Genomic DNA, 23,449 nt, shown 5'->3' on the forward strand with positions numbered 1-23,449 from the left:
GTTCACATTTCCTCACGGAATCAGTACTTTGACAAAACATTTTCATATATATACGATTGTACAGCTTGATAATAAATTCGTTGAAAAGAGATCCCTTCGCTGAACTTCGTGTTTTTAATTTTAATGTTTAAATGGGAATTATATTGTCAAGTAGTTCAATTCTTATTATTGTTTTACTTGCTGACTTGTATGTATCTTTAGATAACTGATTCCTAACTAAAATTTCAAATTCGTATTACCTATTCCTAGAGTCAACTTACAACCTTTATAGTAGTGTTCAGACAGTGATTTTTCAGCATTCAGCTAAATTTAATATAAATGCTATTTCTGTAAATTATTAGAGTTTAAATTGACTTTTAATTTATTTTATTTCCTCACAATCAACTCTATTATTTGACAGGTTCGTTGGCGTGAAGTTGGTTCAATTAGTTTGTACAAATATGCTGATGTAGCATCAAATGATAATCGAAATGGAGTTGAGTACATCATAACTGGTATGTTTATTCTTAAATGATAATGTCTTGATTTTGTGAAATATTTCGTCTGTAACTATTTACAAAAGTATTACTAGTTAGATTAATATATTATTTTGATAGTGTAATAAGAAGATGAAGATTATCAGAACTATGTGATGTATTAGTGCAATACATTTCGAACAATCTGATCACACATATACTTGTTAAGAACATTTATATATAAAAATAAAAGGCCAACTGGACTGGAAATGGAGTAGACAAGGATAATAATAATAATAATAATAATAATAATGTGGAAGCAATTTGAAACCTAATCACTCTGGATAATAAGCTAATATTACCAGGGTAGGTTTAAGGTGAGAACAAACTGTCTTTGAATAGGCAAAGGGGTTTGAATTTTCGTATGGCTAAGGCTTCAATTAACCTCAGTATTTGCCCCTTCACACTTTTATACACCTCAAAAGACGAGTTCAGATCAATCTTATGGCCTGTTTCGATTATATGTTTGGCAATATATATCATATAGTTCTGATAATCTTCTTCTTGATACTACACTATCGAAATTTATGAAAGGGACTAATTGCTTTAATATATTATTTGAATATTCAATATGTTGAAGTAAGACATTAGCACCGTTGGATGACGGCCGGCTCAGTGGTCTAGAGGTGAGGCGCTCGAGCGCGGAACTGATAGGTCCCGGGTTGGAATCTCGCGAGGTGAGATCGTGGATGTGCACTGCTGAAGAGTCCCACAACAGGACAAAACGGCCTGTCCAGTGCTTCCGGGTTTTCTATGGTGGTCTATCTTCAATTGACTCATTATTTCAACTATAAAATATTCAATATGTATCTACGTCTTCTATTTCTCACTTGATCTACTAATCAGAATATTTTAGCCAAGATGTAAAAGCTTATATATGTAAAAAAGGACTTTGTTTTCATAGTTTTATAATGATTATAAGTGGAAATTGATACACATTGTTCAAAATTATAAATAATCCCTGTAAAGTGTTTATTCATATAAAATCATGTTGAGATAATCACTGTTGACATAAATATTGTAATACAAACTCCTGACGGCTATCATAACTATGTTTAAAATTGCGATAAACATCTTTCTTTCGAATGCTACTCTAGCTATAAATTACTAGGCGATGTCTGATGTACAACCTGTTAAAATATGAGCTAAAACAAGTTACAATTTATGAATAAATCCGATTACATCTGAAAAGAACATAAGCATTGTTCAGTAACAGATGATTTGTCATTGTCTGAAATTTATTCATTCACTAGTTTATGTTCTGTAAATTTCACCTCTAATTAACATCTAAGATTATCATATATGAATTACAAAACATAATGCTCTCTGTGTTGAACTGTTCGGCAACTTAAAGTAGATGGATAACATAGATTTCTGATTACATTTATCTATAACTAGAACGATCTAGTGAAAAACGAATGAAATATCCGATTTTTTCAGCCGATGTAATTTAAAGACAAATAATCAAAAAATGAAGTTTGAAATAAATTAACGAAATTTCAAATTAGAAGGGGGTTTTGTGGAGATTTTAGTAATTTTATGTAGTTGAAATCATGAGTCAATTGAAGATAGACCACCATAGAAAACCCGGAGGCACTGGACAGGCCGTTTCGTCCTGTTGTGGGACTCTTCAGCAGTGCACATCCACGATCTCACCTCGCGAGATTCCAACCCGGGACCTATCAGTTCCGCGCGCGAGCGCCTCACCTCTAGACCACTGAGCCGGCCGTCATCCAACGGTGTTAATGTCTAACTTCAATCGATCCATAGTGGTCTAGCTTCAATTGATTCATGATCTCAACTATTAAAATTACTATAGTATCCACAAAACCCCTTCTGATATAATTGTATTCATCAAAACAAGTATTACTATACATTTACACAGTATGTTTGTAAAAGAATATACTACACAATACATAACATGAATATATTGTTCATCTATTTTAAAAAAGCTTTGAGAACCTAAATCATTTGTAATTATTGTTCCTAAAACGTAAAGTTTTGGGAAGGATTTACACTTTAAAAAAAGAAAAAAAACGCAGAACATTCAACTTTCGAATAACAATAATAACCCATTTTACATAAAAATTAATTTGAATTTACCGAACTCATTAAAAAATAAATAAAATAATTATCGAAATAACTAAAGGATGATCTTGTTTACTTTAGTTTTTTTTGTTATACTTAACTTATATACTTACTTACTAATGCCTGTTACTCCCAATGGAGCATAGGCCGCCGACCAGCATTCTCCAATCCATTCTCTCCTGAGCCTTTCTTTCTAGTTCTATCCAACTTTTGTTCATTCTTCTCATGTCTGTCTCCATTTCTCTGCGTGATGTGTTTTTTGGCCTTCCTCTTTTCCTTTGGCCTTCAGGATTCCATGTGAGGACTTGTCTTGTGATGCAGTTGGGTGGTTTCTTCAATATTTAACTTATATAGGTAAACGTTTATCAGTCCTTATGGTTATAGTTTTACTTATAATTCAGTTATTATTATTATTAACATCGGTAAGGTTGATGTTAATGAACAACTCTCAACTGGGAACCGTTAAGAATAGTGTATTCTGACTGTGAAAAAATAAAAAAAACAATCTATTCTATTCTCTCAGTTCAAACTGTATTTTGTTTATTTTTTCACGAATTCTTTTAATCGTAATACATATTTCAGTATATTAATTACTTGTACTAGTTTTAGTAATATTCTAATATCTTTGCTACATTTTTTTATTCATAGGTTTAAAACCTGGAAGTGAATACATAGTCAGTGTGAATTCCATGAATTCAAAACATGGAGCTAGTGCCTACACAGACCCTATTCATTTAAGAACACTATCACGTGAGTTTTTCACCAGAGATAAGTTCCGTTATTAAAACTATGAGATGATGGGGAAGATTTGTAGCTCAGGTGGATGATTTTGATGGAATTTAGTCCTCGCAGATGGATGGTTTGGTCGTAGGGCTCTCTCTCACCAAAACGTTATTAGCACTGTATTAGTGTCATTCTAAACATAATGATATTTATTTATTTAGTATTATATCAAGTGACATATTTCAAATTAATTTAGGCATGTAACAGTTTCTTTTTATTCATTATTATATAATCATAATAGTAATAACTTGAACTGTAATTAAGCCATGATATTGTTATACCAGTCATTTAAAGAATATTATTGTTGTTTCTTGAAATGATTTTTACGTCACTTTGAAAATTTATAGTAAACTGTGCAGGTACATCCAGCTGACCAGTCCCAAAATGGGACGAAACGCGCGTCCTGGATTCTACTGCTAGCTACTATCCATCTTTGCTTATAATGATTGTGAAATAAGGCTATATCGAGGCGATACGCACAGTATGCACAAATGCCAATAAGAGACTGACCAGTTGCAGTCCTAAACATCAATGGGGAGATTCAAACAAACAATACTAAGTGAATGTAATTGTAAACTTTCACAAGTTTTCTTCACAATCTAATCTTCCTATGTAGATGACTTTGAACGCTTCGTCTGCTTACCATAAATGACGTATGTTTACACTAACAAGTGTCAGAAATCATTTACATATATGTTTCATAATTACGACTTTTAATAGAAAAAAATTTCATAGTTCCACGAATTTAGATCATTCACTTAAACTATACAGTTGAATAGATACCTTCAAAGATAAAGAGTGTGCTTATTTAGTCTATTTTCTTAACGGTAATTTTTAGAATAATTTGTTTTTATTAACTTTTATTATATAGTAGATTTATACAATGGTCGTGAACCTATGCCACCCTTATCAACTTCTGGTTATTCAGATGACAATGCTCTATTAATCATAGTATCTGCATGTGTTTTTGGATTTGTTATTCTTCTTATTAATATCATAGTTATTATTTTCTTAATTAAACGACGTCGTCATCGTAATATGATGAGAAGGCGACAATATAAATCTGATCAAGGAGTTACTATGACAAATGGAGTTGCATTAACACATCATAATCAAACTAGTACTGATATGAAATCACATCTTCAATCATCTTTTATTGATCAAAATGATAATTTTATGGATACAGATATTAGTACAACATGTATATGTTGTCATCCTAACAAACAAAAACTAGCAAGTTCAGGTAAAATGATTTTTATTGACTTACTACCTCTATATAAATTAACTGATAATCAAAGTGGGAAACAAAAATCCATTAGTATTTAAAAAATTCTTGTTACAGTTTAGTTGATATACCTAAGTATGATGTATCCATTATTTTAATGAAATTATTATCCCATTAAGGATTTGATTGATGGGGTCTATGATTACATGAATCTATTGTCATTTATAAGAAACTGAATAACTTCTTAAAGAATTTTTTATCCAAAATATTGATTGTTATAATTAAACACTTAAGTAGTCTATAAAGCACAATCTAGTGGTTTACTAATCGTTAATTTATGTTGTAAACATTCACAAACCCTTCAAGAAAGCTCATTCATCACAGTTATGTAATATCATTCATCGGCCTGTTTGAATATCTGGGCTACCTGTTCCTGCTATCTAGATATTTCAACAAGTTATATAATTTTGTTTGTTTTAATACATCATTATGTCCATTAATCGCATAACCTATTCAGGTGCGTTTCTGAAAAGTGCACAACCCTTCGTTGTACAAGTTACAAAAGGCTCATTGAGAAGCATCGTGGTTGCTGGCAATATGTAGGCAGAGAAAAGAATGTACATTATTCAAATGTTGATTGACTGGATTGCTAACTTCGATCTGGCGATCACTCAGTATTTATCGTCAGGATCGACCAAGAAGTAAAACACGAGATCTTGTTGAAATATTTTGTGCTGAGAATCCTATATTGTACTAAAAATATGATATTGAATAAAGCTAATAATAGTAGTGTAGTGAACACCAGTTGGGGACAATCGAAAGTAATTAGACAAAAATTACAGACTATCTCACTAAATTCTAATAACCATACAGCAAACAGTTAATTTGCAAAATAACAATCAATTGTCTCAATCCTCACTGTTCCTTCTGTAAATATCAGTTCATCTTCTCTAATTTCATTGTTCATGTATTTTTCTACCAATCGCGCTTCATTTCAGTTTTTTTCCTTATCGATCTTCTGCCAAAATACATTCTATGTCTGACCATCACCATATACTACTTATATAGATATAAGTAGACCACACCACAGTAGTGATAATAATAAAATAATGAATCTCAACCAAAATAAAAAAGCTAATTAGATAAGTAAATAGTCATGTACAAATCTACTGTTGGAAAACTTAACTTTGTAATTTATTGATAGTTAGTTTAAACAATCAACATCATATAGAATGAATTGTCTGACCATACCAAACTTAGAAATCACATATCATACAACAAGGCTTTACTGTTAGACATAACTATATTGTCACAAATATACAGTATCTGATTATTTCAATACAGAGTTTACCGTCAATCAGTGATATATTGTTCATACATGAACTAAATGAAGTATGAAGGAGTTCTTACTAAATGACACCTAGTTTACCTGTGGAAAAATATATGAGAAAATTTATGTAAATTTTATAAATTACTTCCAACAAAATAGTACCAACCAGTTAGTTGACTCTTATTTCTTATTTAAACATTTACTTAAACACATAAATATTGGTACAAAGGGGCACCAAATATATATACGCCACACAAATATCATTTGATTTGTGTGAGGACTGTGATACTGCTCATGTACTGAAACTGAAGCAGGTGGTTTGCTTAGGGGACCACACCTCAAGCCTTTGACCTAAAAATCTGATCCACAGGGCAGTGGAGCATCGTGAGGAGATGAAGTCCCATGGTACAGGTGACCAACGATTGATTCATACGCCATTTGTTCCCTCAGGATTCTGGAGCCCATGTGCTTCATTGGTTTGGAATCAGGGTTTTCCAACTCCCCTAGGTGGACCCTCCGTGTCTACCAACCCGGTTAGAGAGCCAGACATTCACTTTTCGTCCTCTCAATTTTCTAAACAACAGTAATGCCACGAGGAGGTAGTGAGTTGGACTTCCTTGTCAGAGGCTATATATGCGTGGCCATGTGAGAGCATTTGGAGAGGGAGAGCGTACTCTCCCCACTCTCGGCCGTACCAGAGCATTTGGGGGCTAGTTGACTCTACTCAAATTTCTGTCCACATCCAAATCCATTTTTAATTTAGAACATGCGCTAACTATACTGATAGCCCTTTACTTTCTACCCTGTGAAAGGCTTTTTTCATAATCTTAGGAATAATAATAAAGTGAACCACTTTAGAAGATGAAAAATATACATTCTAGACTATGTTTTGTCCTAATTATATTCATTCATTGACAATATGATTCCGTAAGCTCCTTAGCCTACATATACTAAATTGTTCATCTATTCCCTAGTGAAGTTGTTATAATCAAAGATGAAACAATTGAAATTTGTCTTCTAATCTGCTAGAATTAAGCAAATAATTTGTATGGTTATTTCTAGAGATTTCTTCCATCGAAAGTGAGAATTAACTATGAGCTTGTAAACGATTAAAAGTAAGGAAACACTGGATAGGTATTTTACCACAATTTTAGTTTCACCAGTGGTAGACAATTGGGACAGTCAGTATCTGGTTTTTTCAGATTTTATAACTTCATTCAATTCACTACTGAAAGTAAACCTCATCTACTATCACTGGTTAATAACTATCTTGTTTCCAGCTTTTCTGGATCTAGCAGCCAGAGTTTATTCACTGCGAACTATTTATTCGAGCTTTTCAGGTCTAACATAAGTATATATGTTCATAAATATGATATTCCTCTCACGGCTGCTAGTTTATAACTGTTTACAACTTAAAGGATTATGTACCTTAGTGGACTATTGAAGGTCAAAAACTGATCCATTTTCACTTTATACTACTTAATATTGATAAGTACCATATTTAATATTTGATAATTATCAAAATTTGACTGTCGGGTTTTTAAAATGCTAGAATATGAGAAACAAAGTGCAAAAAGTAGTCGTTACTCTTAGTGTCCATACAGGTTCTCGTGAATGAATTTTTCTAGTCTGATAAGGTGAAACCCTTAATACTAAGTTTTTAACGGCTAACAATTGATTTTTATAATTTCAATAATTTTAACAGTTAAACTCATGAGTTGATCTAAGCTAGATCGACCTCATGAGGATCACTGAAAAGGTAGATCTGGACAGCCGTTTCGCCCTAGTATATGACACCTTAGAAGTGCGCATTCAAGGTCCCGCACTGCTAGGGTCTTTCATACTAGGAGGAAACGGCTGTCCAGATCTTAGATTGACTCATGAATTCAACTATTAAAACTACTACAGTCTCCACGAATCCCCCATTCTGATAATTTCAATAATGCCAGACAAAAGGGTTGTAATTTCTTTTAACTCTCAAGTCAGTAATTAGTAACTTCGTGAAGCAGTGATTTGTTTTGGTTTGACTGTTCTTAGTTCTCTCCCAACGTTAAAAAGCTTTAGTAAGTATGGTACATTGATCTATTGGTCGATCATTAGGCATAACATATGGGTCAAACAATCTCGTCCAGTGACTTACTCCATTTGCTAAGACGTTTGCCCCAACAGAATTAAATACAGTCCTACTAAATCCACAAAGTACCAAATATTTCAAGACTATAAAACCCATAATCATGTGAGTTTCTACTGTTTCCTTTGATTCCTGATTAGAATACTAAGCCTTGAGAATGGTTTACAAATATATTTTGGTGCTTTAGAAGCATTTTGTGCAATTGTTAATAATTAAATGATATTGTTTAACCCCTAACACAGCTTAATTATCACCCATTTACTGTTCAATATTATTATTTGTTTATTAGGTTATGTAAAAGCAGACTCTTATGGTAATTTTTCCCGTACACATGGTTATGCACCCCATGATATTTGTCCATCTCAATGTCCTCAGTATATACCTACAGACGTTGATCAACAAGGACATTTGATGAATCATAACATTACAAGCAGTAATCCAGATTTTAATCACTTAACTTCTAATCAAATGACAACAAGTTATCCGGTTCGCCATTTAACATCTCCAAATCCATATTACAATAATACACTGAATTATCCAATGACTCGTCATGGTTCTACTGAACTCGGAATAGTTTATTCATCAGCAAACCCAGTTAATCAATTGAGACATGAACATGGAAGCATAAAACATTCTACTCGCTATGGTCAACACACTCCAAGGCAACCAAATCAGTCTCGTTACTATGGCGTAAGCTATTTTTTATTGAATAAAGATTTATCAATAAATGTCTAGCATAAAACATTTGAATCATTATATCGTTTGCCTGTACAGAAGCTAAGATGGACGGTTTAAATGTTAACTGACACCATTGTTTAGTAGTTCCCAGCAGTAAGTAGCAGAAAACATACCATTTGTTTGGGGTAATGTCAGTTATTCATTGAGGTTTTTAACAGATAACCTGACTGTATTTAACTTCTTTTCGGAAATTACTTGGACTCTTTTTCACCAGATTTGTTTATTTTAGAGTCCGAATAGTTGTAGAAAAATTCTAAGTGTTAGTGCTATGAAAAATTTATTTGAATACGATCACTTAACTACAGTAAGCTAGTTAGTCACTAAACTTAGTTAAATAATCAGTTATAACTAACGAAGAACCTAGTACATACTGGCTTCGGTTTAAGTTGATGCAGTATATTAGCTCAGTGATATATAATTATCAAAGAAAATACCAGGATACTAGAAGTAGAAATATAAAACACGACAATAGGAGAGGGGAATGTGTATTTATTGCTAGAAGTTACTATGTACTGACATTCTTGTGAGTAATGTCCACCACAGTAACAGTCGCAGCAGAAAAGAGCAGGTATAAACAATACATTTTATGGAAAAAAGAAAGTATAAAATTATTTCAAAGGAAGAAAAATATTGAATCCATCTGGGACATAATGAGCGATTCTGTAACACATCAGCCAACGTCTCCAACCACTAGTTAGGATAATCGTATTCGTCCAACAAGGTTCAGACTAACTCTTAATAACTTAATTAACTGATATCATTGAGAATAATACACAAATATAAATCAATATAAACATAACTAAAAGCGCTTACCGAAACTGATCACAATTTTCAAATGTGGAAAACTCTGATCGTAATATGATCAGAACTACAAGATGTAACAGAGTATACTGATATTAAAAATAATAGTGAACCAGTTTTGCATATTAAGTGACTACTGAAAAAGTATATTCACTGATGTACTTGCACAACAATTCACATAAACAATAACCAAAGAAGTACACAGTTCCCAATACCCATCAACATGATAAAATTTTGTATGAATAATTTAACAATGGTTAAGATCATGAATCGATTGAAGCTAGACCACCATGGAAAACCTAGAAGCACTGGACGGACGTTTCGTCCTATTGTGGGATTCATGATCTCAACTATATAAAATTACTAAAATCTTCACAAACCCCCCTTCTGATAATTTAATAAGGATTTAAAATATTTTACACATTTCTACTACATATTCAATGATTCCTTTTTCTCTTTTTTTTCTTTTTTTCGTTTGTTGTCTCCTACTGTTGTAATATCTATTTTGTTGTTGTTGTTGTTGTGACTCAATAAATAAATTCAGACACTTCAAAATCTTAGTTCCTATAGAAAAATAACAAATGACCAGTTTATCATTGATAATAAAATGAAAGATTGTGCACAACTACAAACTATAATTTCTTCTACAGCTTCTATCAACAATTCAGTCACTGTAGATAGTAATAGTATAGGTTTAACTATAGTTAATAATTCAATAGATTCATCAGTTCATAATGTTGTTCCTAATCAAACAGCTGATAGTTCCACAGAAATATTATCTACTGGATTAGCTGCATTTTCACAGATTAAACGAAAATCTGAATTTAATAATAATATCAGTGAAAGAAATAATTTGACTAATGGATTTTTTAATACAAACAACATACCTGGTGAGAATTCACCTATAGTCTCTATAAATGTAACCTCTTTTCCAGATCACTTTAATTCTCAATCAATGGAATTAGGGTCAGATTTAACTACATTTTCATATAGTGCACCATTTAACTATAATATAGGTCCATCATGTACACCTATATTCTTATCTCTTGATCCCAGTGCATCGAATTCCCTATTGATGTCAAATTCTTTGATGAACTGTACCCAAGATAATAACAAATTATATGAGGTTAATCGTGAAATGTCTGTTACTCCTCTAATGATTCATTCACCAACACCTGTACATACAGATCAGGTTCTAGTTTCAAGCTACGTCCCGGTGCAACATATTTAATATGCTTTCTATTCTTTCCCTAGATAGTAAATATTTCCTAAATGATTTGAACATTATATGCATGCCTAATTACCATGTTGTATAAGTTAACTATATTAAGAATTGTTTATAATGGTATTCTATCTCTTCAATAATTCCCTATATTCCATTGAATCACTCCAAGACAAAACCTAATTTTGCAAGTACACGTTATTTTTGTTCATCAAGAGAAGTTATTCAATCGAATACGTCTAGAAAAAATATACCTCATTATGAAAATCGACAAAGTGTAAACAATCTTACTCATGCAATATCTAGTGAGTTATTTACTCATCAAAATCAATGTAATTGTGAACAACAATATTCTATGCATAAACCTAATCAAATTCAATGTCATAAACGATTACCATATTCTTGTTCTACATGCTTGAAATCAAGATCAAGTTTACATAATAGTAAGCAATCATTTCATACACTGAACACTCAGAACTCTGTCATTGGTAAGTCTATCATTTATACTCATAGTTATAAGTTAGAAGTTTAAGTAGGTGTAATTTTAACCAGTCCGTTTTATCGAATATACACAGTAGTTTTCTGTGAACAAACTTTGACCTTAATTAATCTTATATTAAATCTCCAGGATTGTAAGTCACATAGTCTGTATAATGAACACGTGAAATAATTCATTTGGGTTTACTGTAAAAATTTAGTAAAACCTTCCGAACAATTCATGGAACTTTCAATGTTGTTCATTGAGATAGAACATGAAAGAAAATATCTTTCATAAAGCAGATCAAATGTTTCAATGAGAGCCGTGATGACTACAAAAACAACAGAAACCTGGAAAGACTGTAAACCATTTGTATTGACAAAAGCTTCAGATGTACGGTCTGTGGTAATTTTCTCTGATTAACTTTCTGAAATATTACTGCTGAACTAAACTAGTAAAATAATCCAGATTAAGAAGACGAAATACGTTAAGCATCAGACAAAGAAACATTTGAAGAGCTTAACTTCAGAGGATTTTAGTAGATATTGTTGGACAAGACAAAAAAACATGGGATAAGTGTATTTCAATAAGTGAGAAGTATTCTGAATGAGCTAAGATCGATACACCCTTAATTACATGAAATATCATTGTTGTGACCTCTGTGTAAATAAATATTTAAAAACAAGTAACTTCATATCTGACATAGAAATGATCCATTTGGATCATAAGAAGATTAGATAATGGAAACAACTGATACTGACATTTCTAAATAAGAGATATTGTTTCAATAATCTTGATGTTTGATTATATTTCCCTGAAAACTTTTGGACCAGATTGCCAAGCAAAGCATTGAATTTATTTCAAATTTATTCGCTGAGATTTTATAAATACATTCTTCCTCGTTAATGTCATGCATCAACTCAGTGCCCAAATACTGTGAAACTAATCGATAAAATTTAGACTAAAGTTCTTATGTAAAACGGATAATGTTGTTTGTAAACTATTTTCCTCTCTACATAAAACTCACTCAATAAGGGAAAAACTATTGTTAGGTTCTAATATCTGAAAAAATATGGGTCACATTTTTAAAAGTAACATAAATTTTGGAAATATTTAAAATAATAGGCTGTGTTAGTTACATACAGGAAGCAGGAGAGCAAAACAATCTAAATTTCATCCTGTCTTGAAATAATTTTTTTCAGTCTAGAATAAAACTGAATATGTCTTTAAGAACTCTCACTTTATTAGAAGCATTACTTGTAGGTTTCCAAACATGAAGACAACCTCAAATATACGAAACATTCTTTCGTCATAAACTGATCAAAAGGTAGTTTTTAAAATTCTGGATTCATATACTTATACTTTTACAGATCTTTTGTCAGATAACTTTGATAAGATAATTCGAAAATACGAATCGATCTAAACTAGACAACCATTGAAAAACTGGAGGCAATGTACGGCCGTTTCGTCCTATTGTGGGACTTCTGAGCAGTGCGCAACAACATTGGACGTCAACTAAGCGATCTAGAGGTTAAACATTCGCGCGCGAAACTGAAGGTCCTTGACCTGAGTCCAGCGTGCAAGATCGTGGATGTGCACTGCTGAGGAGTTCATACTACGATGAAACAGCCGTCCATTGCTTCCGGCTTTTCAATAGTGGTCTAGAAAACAAGATACCAGTAACAGCTTAATTTATCAAAAGTGAAACCAGAACACTTGAAAAAACTGAAGGTTTAGAAAAATGCTCTTTAATGGTTACTGTACAATTAATCAGTTTACTAATTTGTTCAAGTATATCCTGAAACTATTCAGTGATATGATAAGTTTAAGACAATAAACATAAGAGACTATTTTAATGACAATCTAAATCACGTTTGTTTTTTAACCACTTATCAATCCAATATTCTAGACAATTTTTCTGAAGAGGACAAGGATTCTGATCGTAGTCGTTATGCGGATCAACTTAGACGTATTCAGTACGGTGGTGGGCCGACTGCTCAGGTTTGTTAATTATTTTTCATAATTCTTTATTTCCAGTTGTAATCTACTTAGCAACTCTGAAAACAAACCAATGATCTTAAAGATCTGACTTGTTTTTAAATGGTTTGAATATCAACGATTCTTTCTTTCCCAATACAAATTTTGCTTCAGGACTGGCCTAAGTTAGCACTTAAATCAGTGATAGTTAGTGAAGTGGTTAGGAGTACCGACCACTTCACTAACCTTGGAAGTCTCATCAGTCCTGATGGGCTGGTGTTTGGTAAGATCTCAGCACAGACTCAGGAAGCTCAGTTCGATTTTGTTAACTCACATCACGGTACAGGCGAGATGTCTATCCGCCAATCAGAGAATGAGTTTACCGTTCTATTTCACAGATATGAATAGAGGAGATTCGTTGGTTACTAGTATTCGACTACAAGTGTCTTCGAAGCAACACTTGTGTATTTTGGGGTCACCGACCAATGAATCCCAAGGTTGGGAATGGGATGAAGATGAAGTAAATTTTCACTAAATGATAGGGGTGGGACATATGTTATGTATGTTCAACAACCACGTACCCCAACGTATCACTAAATAACATGTCATTAAGGACCCTCATAGACCAAATAGAACTAAAAAGCTGGCTTATGACTCCTCGGAAGTATGTACTCACGATTATACTACATGACAAATTGCCTAGTTACAAATGTAACCTACCATACTTTAACTTACTAGTCTAGAAATAAGGTCTACACCAAGAAATCTGAAGTTCGATCCTGTAGAAGAGAATTGTTAAGAAGTTAAAGAACTGGGATTAAATATTCATTAAATGTTACTTGGCTTTCGACCGTTCTCTAGCTTTGAAAATTTAATGGTGAAAATTAATTTCAAATGTATAGTAGATGGAATGTAACTAAAACTGAAGTCTAAGACCCTCGTCTTGCCCTGTGTAGGACTCTCCAGTTGGATTTACTTGCATGCAACTTGAGGTTCACTCGGGGGCCCGAACCTATTACCGCTCGGTCCAGATGCCATCGCATTATCCATTTGGCTACCGAAATGGTTTGTCTCATTGTTCACATTCTAACTGACATCTCGTCATTCTTGGTTGGTGTATCTACATCCTGATCGGATCTCCTCGATGCAGCCATTTCACCCCAATTTCATATAAGCAGTAATATTTTTTATTCAAAGTTAAAATGTAATTTGTTACAAACAACCAATGTTTCTTTAATTTACAGCTTTTATTAGGTAACATCAACGCACAAAATGATCATTCAAGTCCTGATTCTAATTTATCACCTTCTCAAGAAGAGCACAATATAAACAACTTCCATTCTTGCTTATCAAAATCCAAATCAAATATGCACAAGATTGAATTGTTGAATAATACTGAAAATAATCATCTTATCTCTAATTTAAACCAATATAATGAACGACCAGACAGTTTAGGAAACAATGAAAATCTTGAAACGTCTAGATTGTTATATTCCGACAAGTTCAACCGTGAACAACAACAAAATCAACACATTACTGATGATTTCTCTACCATTCCAAATGTAGATAACACTGAAATCAGGTCAACCCATCTATCTGACTGTTTTGTTTAAATTCTTTTGGTTTTTTTTCCCTCTCTCTCTCTTTATCTCCCTGGCTAAATTCATTTTTTTGTTGTTTTTTCTAAATTGTTATTTTATACTCATTTACTCTCTTAACTAATATTTCCGGTTTATAAGTTGAATGTTAAACTAAGTGAGCATTTTCTTTCTCATCTTTTACAGTTGAAAAACCGTCGACATTCATGAATTATTTCTTTCGAATAGTAATTAATTCCGAAATAACATTCCTCAAATGATTACATACGGGGAAAATAAACCCCCCAAAGAGGTTCATCATAACAAGACTGGAATACATACATCTTTGTGAATTCTTTCTTCGTTATTTCTTTTTCTTTTTTTCTTTTTTTTTGTAAAATTTAATATTCATACCACTTTTATACTAATGTAAAGTTTAACATTTCTAATTGTATTTCAATCGACTTATGATAATATGTCTTCTTTGAATCTTCAAAGGATAAACTTCTACTTCTTCTTCTTGGATCATCTTGGTCAGTTTTGATGACTGACGAATAAAAGCTGATGTTTTTTCTTGTTTTTTTTTTGATTATTTAAAAGAAAATTAAATGGTAAGTTCTTTTTAATTCTTCATTTCAATCTCTACAATGTTATTATAATTATTAATTGTGTGTTCATTTAATAATTGTAAGACTACAATCTTTCACAGAAAAAAAACAAAACTACTTTTAATACTACTGATTTTGGTTTTTATTAGTATTGAATATGCAACTTAAATTTGTACAAATATATTATCTTAAGTTTTATTTGAAATGATTAAATTAACTATTCAAAAAGAAGAGGGGTTTTATGGAGATTTTAGTAATTTTATATAGTTGAGATCATGAATCAGTTGAAGCTAGACCACCATGGAAAACCTGGAAGCACTGGTTTTGAATCTCGTGAGGCGGGACCGTGGATTCGCACTGTTGAGAAGTCCCACAATAGGACGAAACGGCTGTCAAGTGCTTCCAAGTTTTCAATAGTGGTCTAGCTTCAATTTATTCATGATCTCAACTATATTCAAAAAGAACTTTTAAAAAGTTATTAGGTCTATAACAATAATAACATATTCTAAAGTGATTCACTTCATGATGTCAGTGTATAAACAATGATTGAATCCGTAAACTACTAGCCAATGTTGTAGACTTTGCATTATTTCACTAATTATTTAATAACTACTCATAGTTGTTGCTCACTTATGTATAGTAACATAATAAACCTGTGATAATCGGTATTCGATATTATCGTTAAACTTCATATATTTGTCGTCCTGATAATCGTTCCTAGATAACGTTCAAATGGTGTATAAAACAGAAGGTGAATACGAAGCGTTGATTACGTTCATTATTGAACCACGTACAGATTGCCGAAATTACAGGCACGTTAAGCAAACATGAAAGAGTAGTGCCGAAAATCAAGCGAGTGAGAGAGAGAGTGATCGAGTCAATGAACAAGTGCGGAAGTCAGTTGACAGGATTAAAATGTACATATATATATATATATATATATATATGGAAATGAATGAATCATCGAATCAATCAAGCGACTAATAGTTAGGCTAACAGAATGACATATGCGTAGGCAGTAAGCAATACTCAAGCATACATATTCATACAAGTGCAACAATAATAAAGGTATAATAGTATAGATAGGTTGTTATTGTCCGAATGACTCTATCCGTTGAATAAGTTAACAAAAGGGCTTAAATAAATCAGATATGAACAAACTCAATTGTACGTGACCTGCTATAAATCGTTTAAATGTGTAACTTAATTCATGATAAATATATGCACGATCAAAGAACTATTAAAAATTTTTAAGTAATAGGAAGAGGTGGTTTTCAATAGTCGATAGGATACCTTGGACTTAGGTTTTATACTGTTTATTACTCACCGCCATGATAGATCTAAAATCTTAAGGGAGCTGATGTTTCCCGGAAGATTCAATCTGGACTCATCAAGCTTCATTAGGTAAATATGCCACTGGTCAACAGTTGATGATCAACTGTTTGTAAACAAGATACATTTTATTATCACTGAGCTACATTGTATATTTCAAAAAGAATCATGTAGACTATAGGATTTCAATGTATAGACTAAAGAAAATAGGAATCAGAGAGCAATTAAAAGTTTGAAAATTTAAACCTCTACTTTATTTATTGTTGCAGCCTAGAAATACATAACTAAATACTACTCATAATTTTGTTTACTGATATATGCATTGTTTAAACTTAACACTTCCATGATACTTTGGACTTATGGCTAGCTTTTTCATGTATGTCAAGATGGATAGAAAAACAGAACAGCTAATTCCCTTCCTTAAAAAGTAGATGGGTAATCTGTCTTTAACGCTAGCCAAATTTTTTATTCATGTTGTTTCAATATACCTAAGATCTCCCTAAGTGGTTGATTGAATGTATATATTAGATGAGAAAGTTTGACTCAACTAAGTTTGTTGAGTTTCTGTTACACAGAAATACCATGTTTATCTCCCTTTACCTTACATCATCCTGGTTTCTTAATTTCTTCCACTCATTATGAGAACAACTATTCATAAATGTATGCTCGAATATTCGCAATTATGTGACATCTAACGGCTCTATTTATGGACTTACTAGTCTTGGGAAAACTCTGCTCTTTACACTAACATGCTAACTTCCTGTATCTTATGAATTACTGTGATAAGAAAGTGTATTCATGTATTTTAAATACGCAGAATCACTTGATTTACAGTTAGTCTTGATCACATACAGTATTTATGCGTCACATCGTCTTATTTTGGCCTGATTATTTTAGGGTTTTTTATGTAGCATGCTAACGATAAGGTATTGATACAAAATTATTTGGAGTGAGAGAATACCAATACTTAATCTATCGTTACCTCTATATATTTTGTGGTGTTTGAATGAACCAATGATTCCCTGGTATTGATGACTGATTGGTTTTGAATTTCAAGTGCGATACATTCGTTCATGCTCATCTAATACTTCTTGATTAAATTGCGTTGTTTCTGGTATTACGAGTTTATACCATAATTTAAATACTCTTAAACATCACATTGGCGTCGTGATGGAGCCTGATGGAACGGTTGTATATACATTCAGATTTTAATGCTTTTGATGATTACATGGGGAGGTTCGAAATCTGAGCTATGACCAAGGAAGATATTGAGGATTTTAATATTGTGGCTCATTTCCTTAAGTTCATCAGGAAGGAAACATGCAGCTTAATAAAGACTTTGGTATTTCCAGACAAGCCGATTTCACTACCTTATGCAACTCACAAGCAACTACTGTTGGACCACGTAAACTATACAAATTTTGAATGTGTTAAAGGAGAAAAAATTCGATGAAATGATTCGCCAGGATATCAGGAATTCCACTACTTTACTACGTCGCAGTCCAGTACGTTGTAGATGAATTCGAGCCGCGATTGACTATGATCACAACTACAGGAAGATTACGTGTCAGGTATCGGCGTGGATCCCTTGGTAGGCCAAAAACCAGAAAGCTGTCAATGGTTGCAATAAGATATATTTGTTGGCGATCTCGTGGTATCGAAAGAATACCGAGACGTGCCAAAGTTTACGAGCGGACTGCTGAGCATAAGCGAGTTCATGCAAGTTCACAGGCAACGGAAGGAAAAGTGTTTTTGGTACAGTTAAACAAACAAGTACAGTAAAACAATCACTAGTACAATTGGTTATAATGATAAATGTATCCATTATACCAATTACGTTCTCGTCATAAAGTAGGTCACTACAACGTAATCAAGGTTATTCAGATAACAATTCATTGGTGAGTTATTAAACAGTTCACGAAGATGAGCACAAGTTTGGTAAACTAATTGTCAAACAGATCTGCATGCACTTATTGAATTAAAATTCTGTTGCATACTCAGTATTGAAATAGTAAATGCAAAATAATGTTATTTGTGTTTTCGCCATACAATATAATAAGATATTATTTCATCACACTACATAACTGATGATTTCTTCCGTAAAAATGGTTCTACAATCAATTCAATTTGTTCTTTTTTTGTTTTTAGCATGCTGAGTGTAGCCTCTTTATTTTTATTAATCCAGGATTCTCCATCAAGGCAAGCAGAATCTGCAATTTTCTAAAAACATAAAATGTTAAACTCGGTAAGACTGAAAATAAACATTATTAGTTAAAAATCAAGTGGTTTACTGGGGGGGGGGGAATTTGTATAAAATGAAGGTAATTCCTGACAATAATCAACATCATTTGGAAAACCATTAAAACCACATAAGAATAGGTAGCAGTTCCGTATGGGTCCTAACCATTTAGAAGTGAGTGGCTACATTATTTCGTATCTAGTAGAAGCCAGGACCATGAAGAGACAGAATCTAATTCTACCCGACATTAGGTAGTTGGTACAGACTGATGAGAAGGCTAAAATTAGAACAAAACGGCTGTTCAAGAGCTTCTAGGCATTTATGATCTTCAAAGTAGTGTAAGTCAGCTATTCAAATAGCTTAATAAGATATGACAGAGATAGAAGTTTTGTTTTTATTTCCTCTCCCTCAAATAAACATTTTCTATAGCCAAGATAATTTTATTCAATCACTACAGTAACTGTAATAAGCTATCTATTCAAACAACCTAAACATTGTTTTCAAAACGTGAACTAAATAGTGATACCGGATGAGAGTTATGCTACGAAATCTCTTAAGTTAGGAGTCCAGCAACAGATTCAAGGTAGCTAATGGATGAAAAGTGGCTATTAGTCGAGTCTAGTACATGTATTGTTTAGATCTGGGACTTCTTAGCTGCATGTCCTGCATCCCAGAGCTAATATTTATTCCAAGACCCAAATCCAATACCTACGTATGATACTTGTCTTGTATTTACCTTCTGTATACATGATTTATGATGCATAGTAATTTTTTATTAGCGGAATAGTAGATCACACATACCCATTGTAGGTGTTTAGGGTTTCATTAGTGGCTTGCCAACAGGATTTCGTAAAACCCCATAAATTAAAGATATTTGACGATTTTATTCTCTGTCACGGTTTTCTGCATACACGTTTCTCTATTGTTTAGAGTCAGAAAAGTTAACAATGACGTTTGCAGGACCTCACGCAAGATACTTTGGATTTCCTGAATGTTCATAAAATACTTTCTCTTTCGACAGAAAGTGTCTAGGCTGGAGGGATTCCTTTGTAGGGGAGAATTTGTTACATTTTATACTTTGATTTATATTGATGCATAATGTGACGAATTTACTTTGGGTTGATTGTTAGAGTGATAAACGTTCCTTAGTTAACCATTCTTGAATTACCCTTTCTGTTTCGGTTCAAACTAAAAGATAAACAAGAGTAATTTCTTACACTGAAAGAAAGAGGGTCGCTTTCTGATAGTTTTAGGGCTCAGTTGCGCACAACATATCTAAATACAATCGTTATTTCCAGTCAATTTTTTTCATTTAATGACGTGAATTCACTCGTCTATTGCAGTATAATACTTTCAAACCAATTATTTAAAGCATCTATCTCGAAATGTGGTAATCATGTAACATAAATTTTTAAAAGCCACATACAGATTTCTGAAATAAATAAAACTAATTCATTTTGCAAAGTTTGTTTAAATCTTCCTTGGGATTTAGGTACATCCAGCGGACGAGTCGCAAATAAGACAAACGCGCGGCCTGGATTCTACTGTTAGCCACCATCTATTTTCGCTTATAAATAAAACTAATGTTTGTCGGTAAATCTGACCTTATATGACGTATTTCTATAGTTAGCGTTTTCAACATATATGCATTAATATTAATCATAATGTTAAGCGTCATGTGTTGATGCCTTTTCCACCCACATTACTGTGTTGTGTTTTGCTTTTAACATCCGTTTCAATCTCATGAACTATGAATTTTAAATCATTGTTTACAACCATACTACTTTATATTACTTCATGTCGGTTTCAGATGGCGAAAAGCCTTAATGTCCAATAAATTAAATTTATTCTACAAAACTTATTTTCCTTACTATTCAAAAACTAACAAATTTACTTATTAATTATAACGTCTATATGGAAATAAATAATGTTTTAGACCATTGGTTTTTTAAAATTCACTTAGTATTGTTTGTTTGAATCTTCCCATTGATGTTTAGGACTGCAACTGATCAGTCTCTTATTGGCATATGTGCATACTGTGCTTATTGCTCGATATAGCCTTAGCTCACAAGCATTATAAGCAAAGATGGATAGATAGTGGCTGGCAGTGGAATCTAGGATGCGCGCGTTTCGTCCTATTTGGGACTCGTCAGCTGGATGTACCTGCATCTCAGAGTTGATGTTCACTTTGGGACTCGAATCGTGTACCTTTCGCCTCAAACTCCATCGCGTTATCCACTCGGTCACTTAGTCCTGATAGCCACTTGTTTGTGCAGTGAGGTGAAGTTTAAATTGTCTTGGTATTGTTTGGCTGAATCTTCCCATTGACCTTTAGGACTGCAAGCAAACAGCTATCAGGTCTCAGTAGCTGAGTGGATAACGTGATAGTGTCTAAAGCGAAAGGTACTGGGTTCGAGTCCCAGGGTGAACATAAACTCTGAGACGCAGGTTCATCCATCTGACGAGTCCCAAATAGGACGAAACGCGCGCATCCTGGATTCTACTGCTAGCCACTATCCATCTTTACTTGTAATCATTGATTATTTATATTAAAACCTATAAAAATGGTAGAATAAATATTTTAGCATGATGGAAGTTGAATTGCAACGTTCAAAAAAGATATAGAATACCGACCTACCCTTTCTTCTTTCGTATAATCATTCTTATCAGAAGTTGCTAAAATTTCTCTGACTAATCGGATTAGCATAATAAATTCATCACGACATTCTAAATAATATTAAATAAACAAATTATCTATACATGAATACTATTTTTATTAACTACCTATCCATTCTAATATATGCATCGCTTCTTTTTGTTCATACTTAACAGCTAATTTATGTGCAGTTTCACCGTGGACATTTTTTCTATAGACGTCGACACCAGCAAAATATAAATATTTTATTAAATCAGCATGATTCCACATAGCAGCATAATGAACTAAATTACAACCTTTTTATGTAGAAGAGGGGGAAATGATTTTTTTAAAATAATTTAAAACTTACCATTTTTTCCAATTATATTTAGTTCATTATAACCATTGCTTATTGCTTTTTCAATAATATTCCTGGAATCCAATATTGTAAATAATTCAATAGCAGAATTATGCATTTCGTCATATTCATTCATAGATTGTAGATATCCTTCTGGATCTTTATCATATTCTTTTAAAAGTTTCTGGATTTTATCACTGTCACCCTGAAGAATGAGTTCTATTAACTGAGACATTGTTTAAATCTAAGATTAAAAAAAGTTAAAAAAAATTTTACCTTCGTAGATGTTCAACAATTCAGGTAAACTCATTAAAATGGGTATAATTCGCCATCATATAGATTGAGACACAAAGACGATGAAAAGGGTTTTTACTCAATTAGTGTTTCTTATTGTCGGATAAATAAATTTACTTATAAATACATGTATATGAACTCCGAAAATTTACTAAAAGCTCACTAGAGCTATGGGATTACTCCATCTGTAGTGTCGGTTGATATGTTAAGCCCATATACCTTATTCTAGCTTCAGGATAAGCCAATTTACCTATCCATCTCGAGTCATGTTTTGAACGTTAATTATTCACTTATTAACCCTGACAGTTTTTATATGAGCGTATGTGTGTACACGTTTTATCTTATTCATCACATGTCTGTAATTTATTTTTATCTGACTATAAATATTGATTAACACTCGATTAAAAAGAGTTGGCCTGCCCGCCATCTGCAATGCGTGTCATTTTCGCTTCGCTCTTTTCTGTTCGCTTCATCCCTCTGATTTCCCGTCCAGATCAATAAGTGTACAAAATATAAGTATTCGAAATCCATTTTCGTATTTGACTTATTTAACTTCGTTATTCATCAACGCGAATTAAGTCATTTATTACATACGAGGATAGATAGGATATATATTTTGACAAATTCATTCATACAACCTAACTGGAGTCAGATCCTAGTCCCCACAGATCCTGACATAAAACAATGAAAGTTCTCTGCATACAGTTAACAATCAAAGGGAGACTTAATTATCTCACAATTGTTTAAGTTATAAACGTCTTTAGCAATTAAAAATAACTGACGTGGCATTAACATCAGATATACTACAGTAATAACTAAATCACTGACCAGTCAGCTAGTCATAGGCAATTTAGGTTCCTTCGTGAGTTTTAATAGACTTCAGTTATCATAAAACACACAAGAATATAAAGAAAAGAGATCAATGAGACTGTAAAAAGCAGGGTAGAGTAACAATATTAATAGCTCTGGAAAGACCAACATATTTCAACATAATATTTAGAAATCATAGAAAATGTCAATGACAGTGTCTTCAGATTCAACACTCAAGGTTGTAGCTTCATAGTTATAACTTACAATAAATACAATCTGTCTCTAGCTAGCCTCAATATTAGTGTAAT

General features: G+C 32.7%; 2 protein-coding genes across 2 annotated transcripts in view; one reads left to right on the plus strand and one right to left on the minus strand.

Annotated features, from left to right (window-relative positions):
* Positions 1-15,076, plus strand: part of Smp_130070 (putative nephrin) — a gene marked incomplete at both ends in the record, with an annotated part of 67,079 nt that extends 52,003 nt beyond the window's left edge. Inside the window, 9 exons of the mRNA XM_018795698.1 lie at positions 401-494; positions 3,252-3,353; positions 4,261-4,629; positions 8,362-8,762; positions 10,156-10,803; positions 11,006-11,276; positions 13,221-13,312; positions 14,533-14,850; positions 15,071-15,076. Coding sequence (XP_018649985.1) covers positions 401-494; positions 3,252-3,353; positions 4,261-4,629; positions 8,362-8,762; positions 10,156-10,803; positions 11,006-11,276; positions 13,221-13,312; positions 14,533-14,850; positions 15,071-15,076 — 2,301 coding nt within the window. The remainder of the gene's footprint in view (positions 1-400; positions 495-3,251; positions 3,354-4,260; positions 4,630-8,361; positions 8,763-10,155; positions 10,804-11,005; positions 11,277-13,220; positions 13,313-14,532; positions 14,851-15,070) is intronic.
* Positions 15,077-18,881: 3,805 nt separating this feature from the next.
* Smp_130080 (putative ankrd45 protein) lies at positions 18,882-22,272 on the minus strand (the record flags this gene model as incomplete). The annotated part of the gene is made up of 4 exons (XM_018795699.1): positions 18,882-19,025; positions 21,683-21,771; positions 21,829-21,996; positions 22,050-22,272. The coding sequence occupies 4 exons, from the start codon at positions 22,270-22,272 to the stop codon at positions 18,882-18,884; spliced, it is 624 nt and encodes a 207-aa protein (XP_018649986.1).
* Between the last annotated feature and the right edge of the window lie 1,177 nt (positions 22,273-23,449).

The sequence above is a fragment of the Schistosoma mansoni genome, chromosome 2, assembly GCF_000237925.1.
Source record: "Schistosoma mansoni strain Puerto Rico chromosome 2, complete genome".
NCBI lineage: Eukaryota > Metazoa > Platyhelminthes > Trematoda > Strigeidida > Schistosomatidae > Schistosoma > Schistosoma mansoni.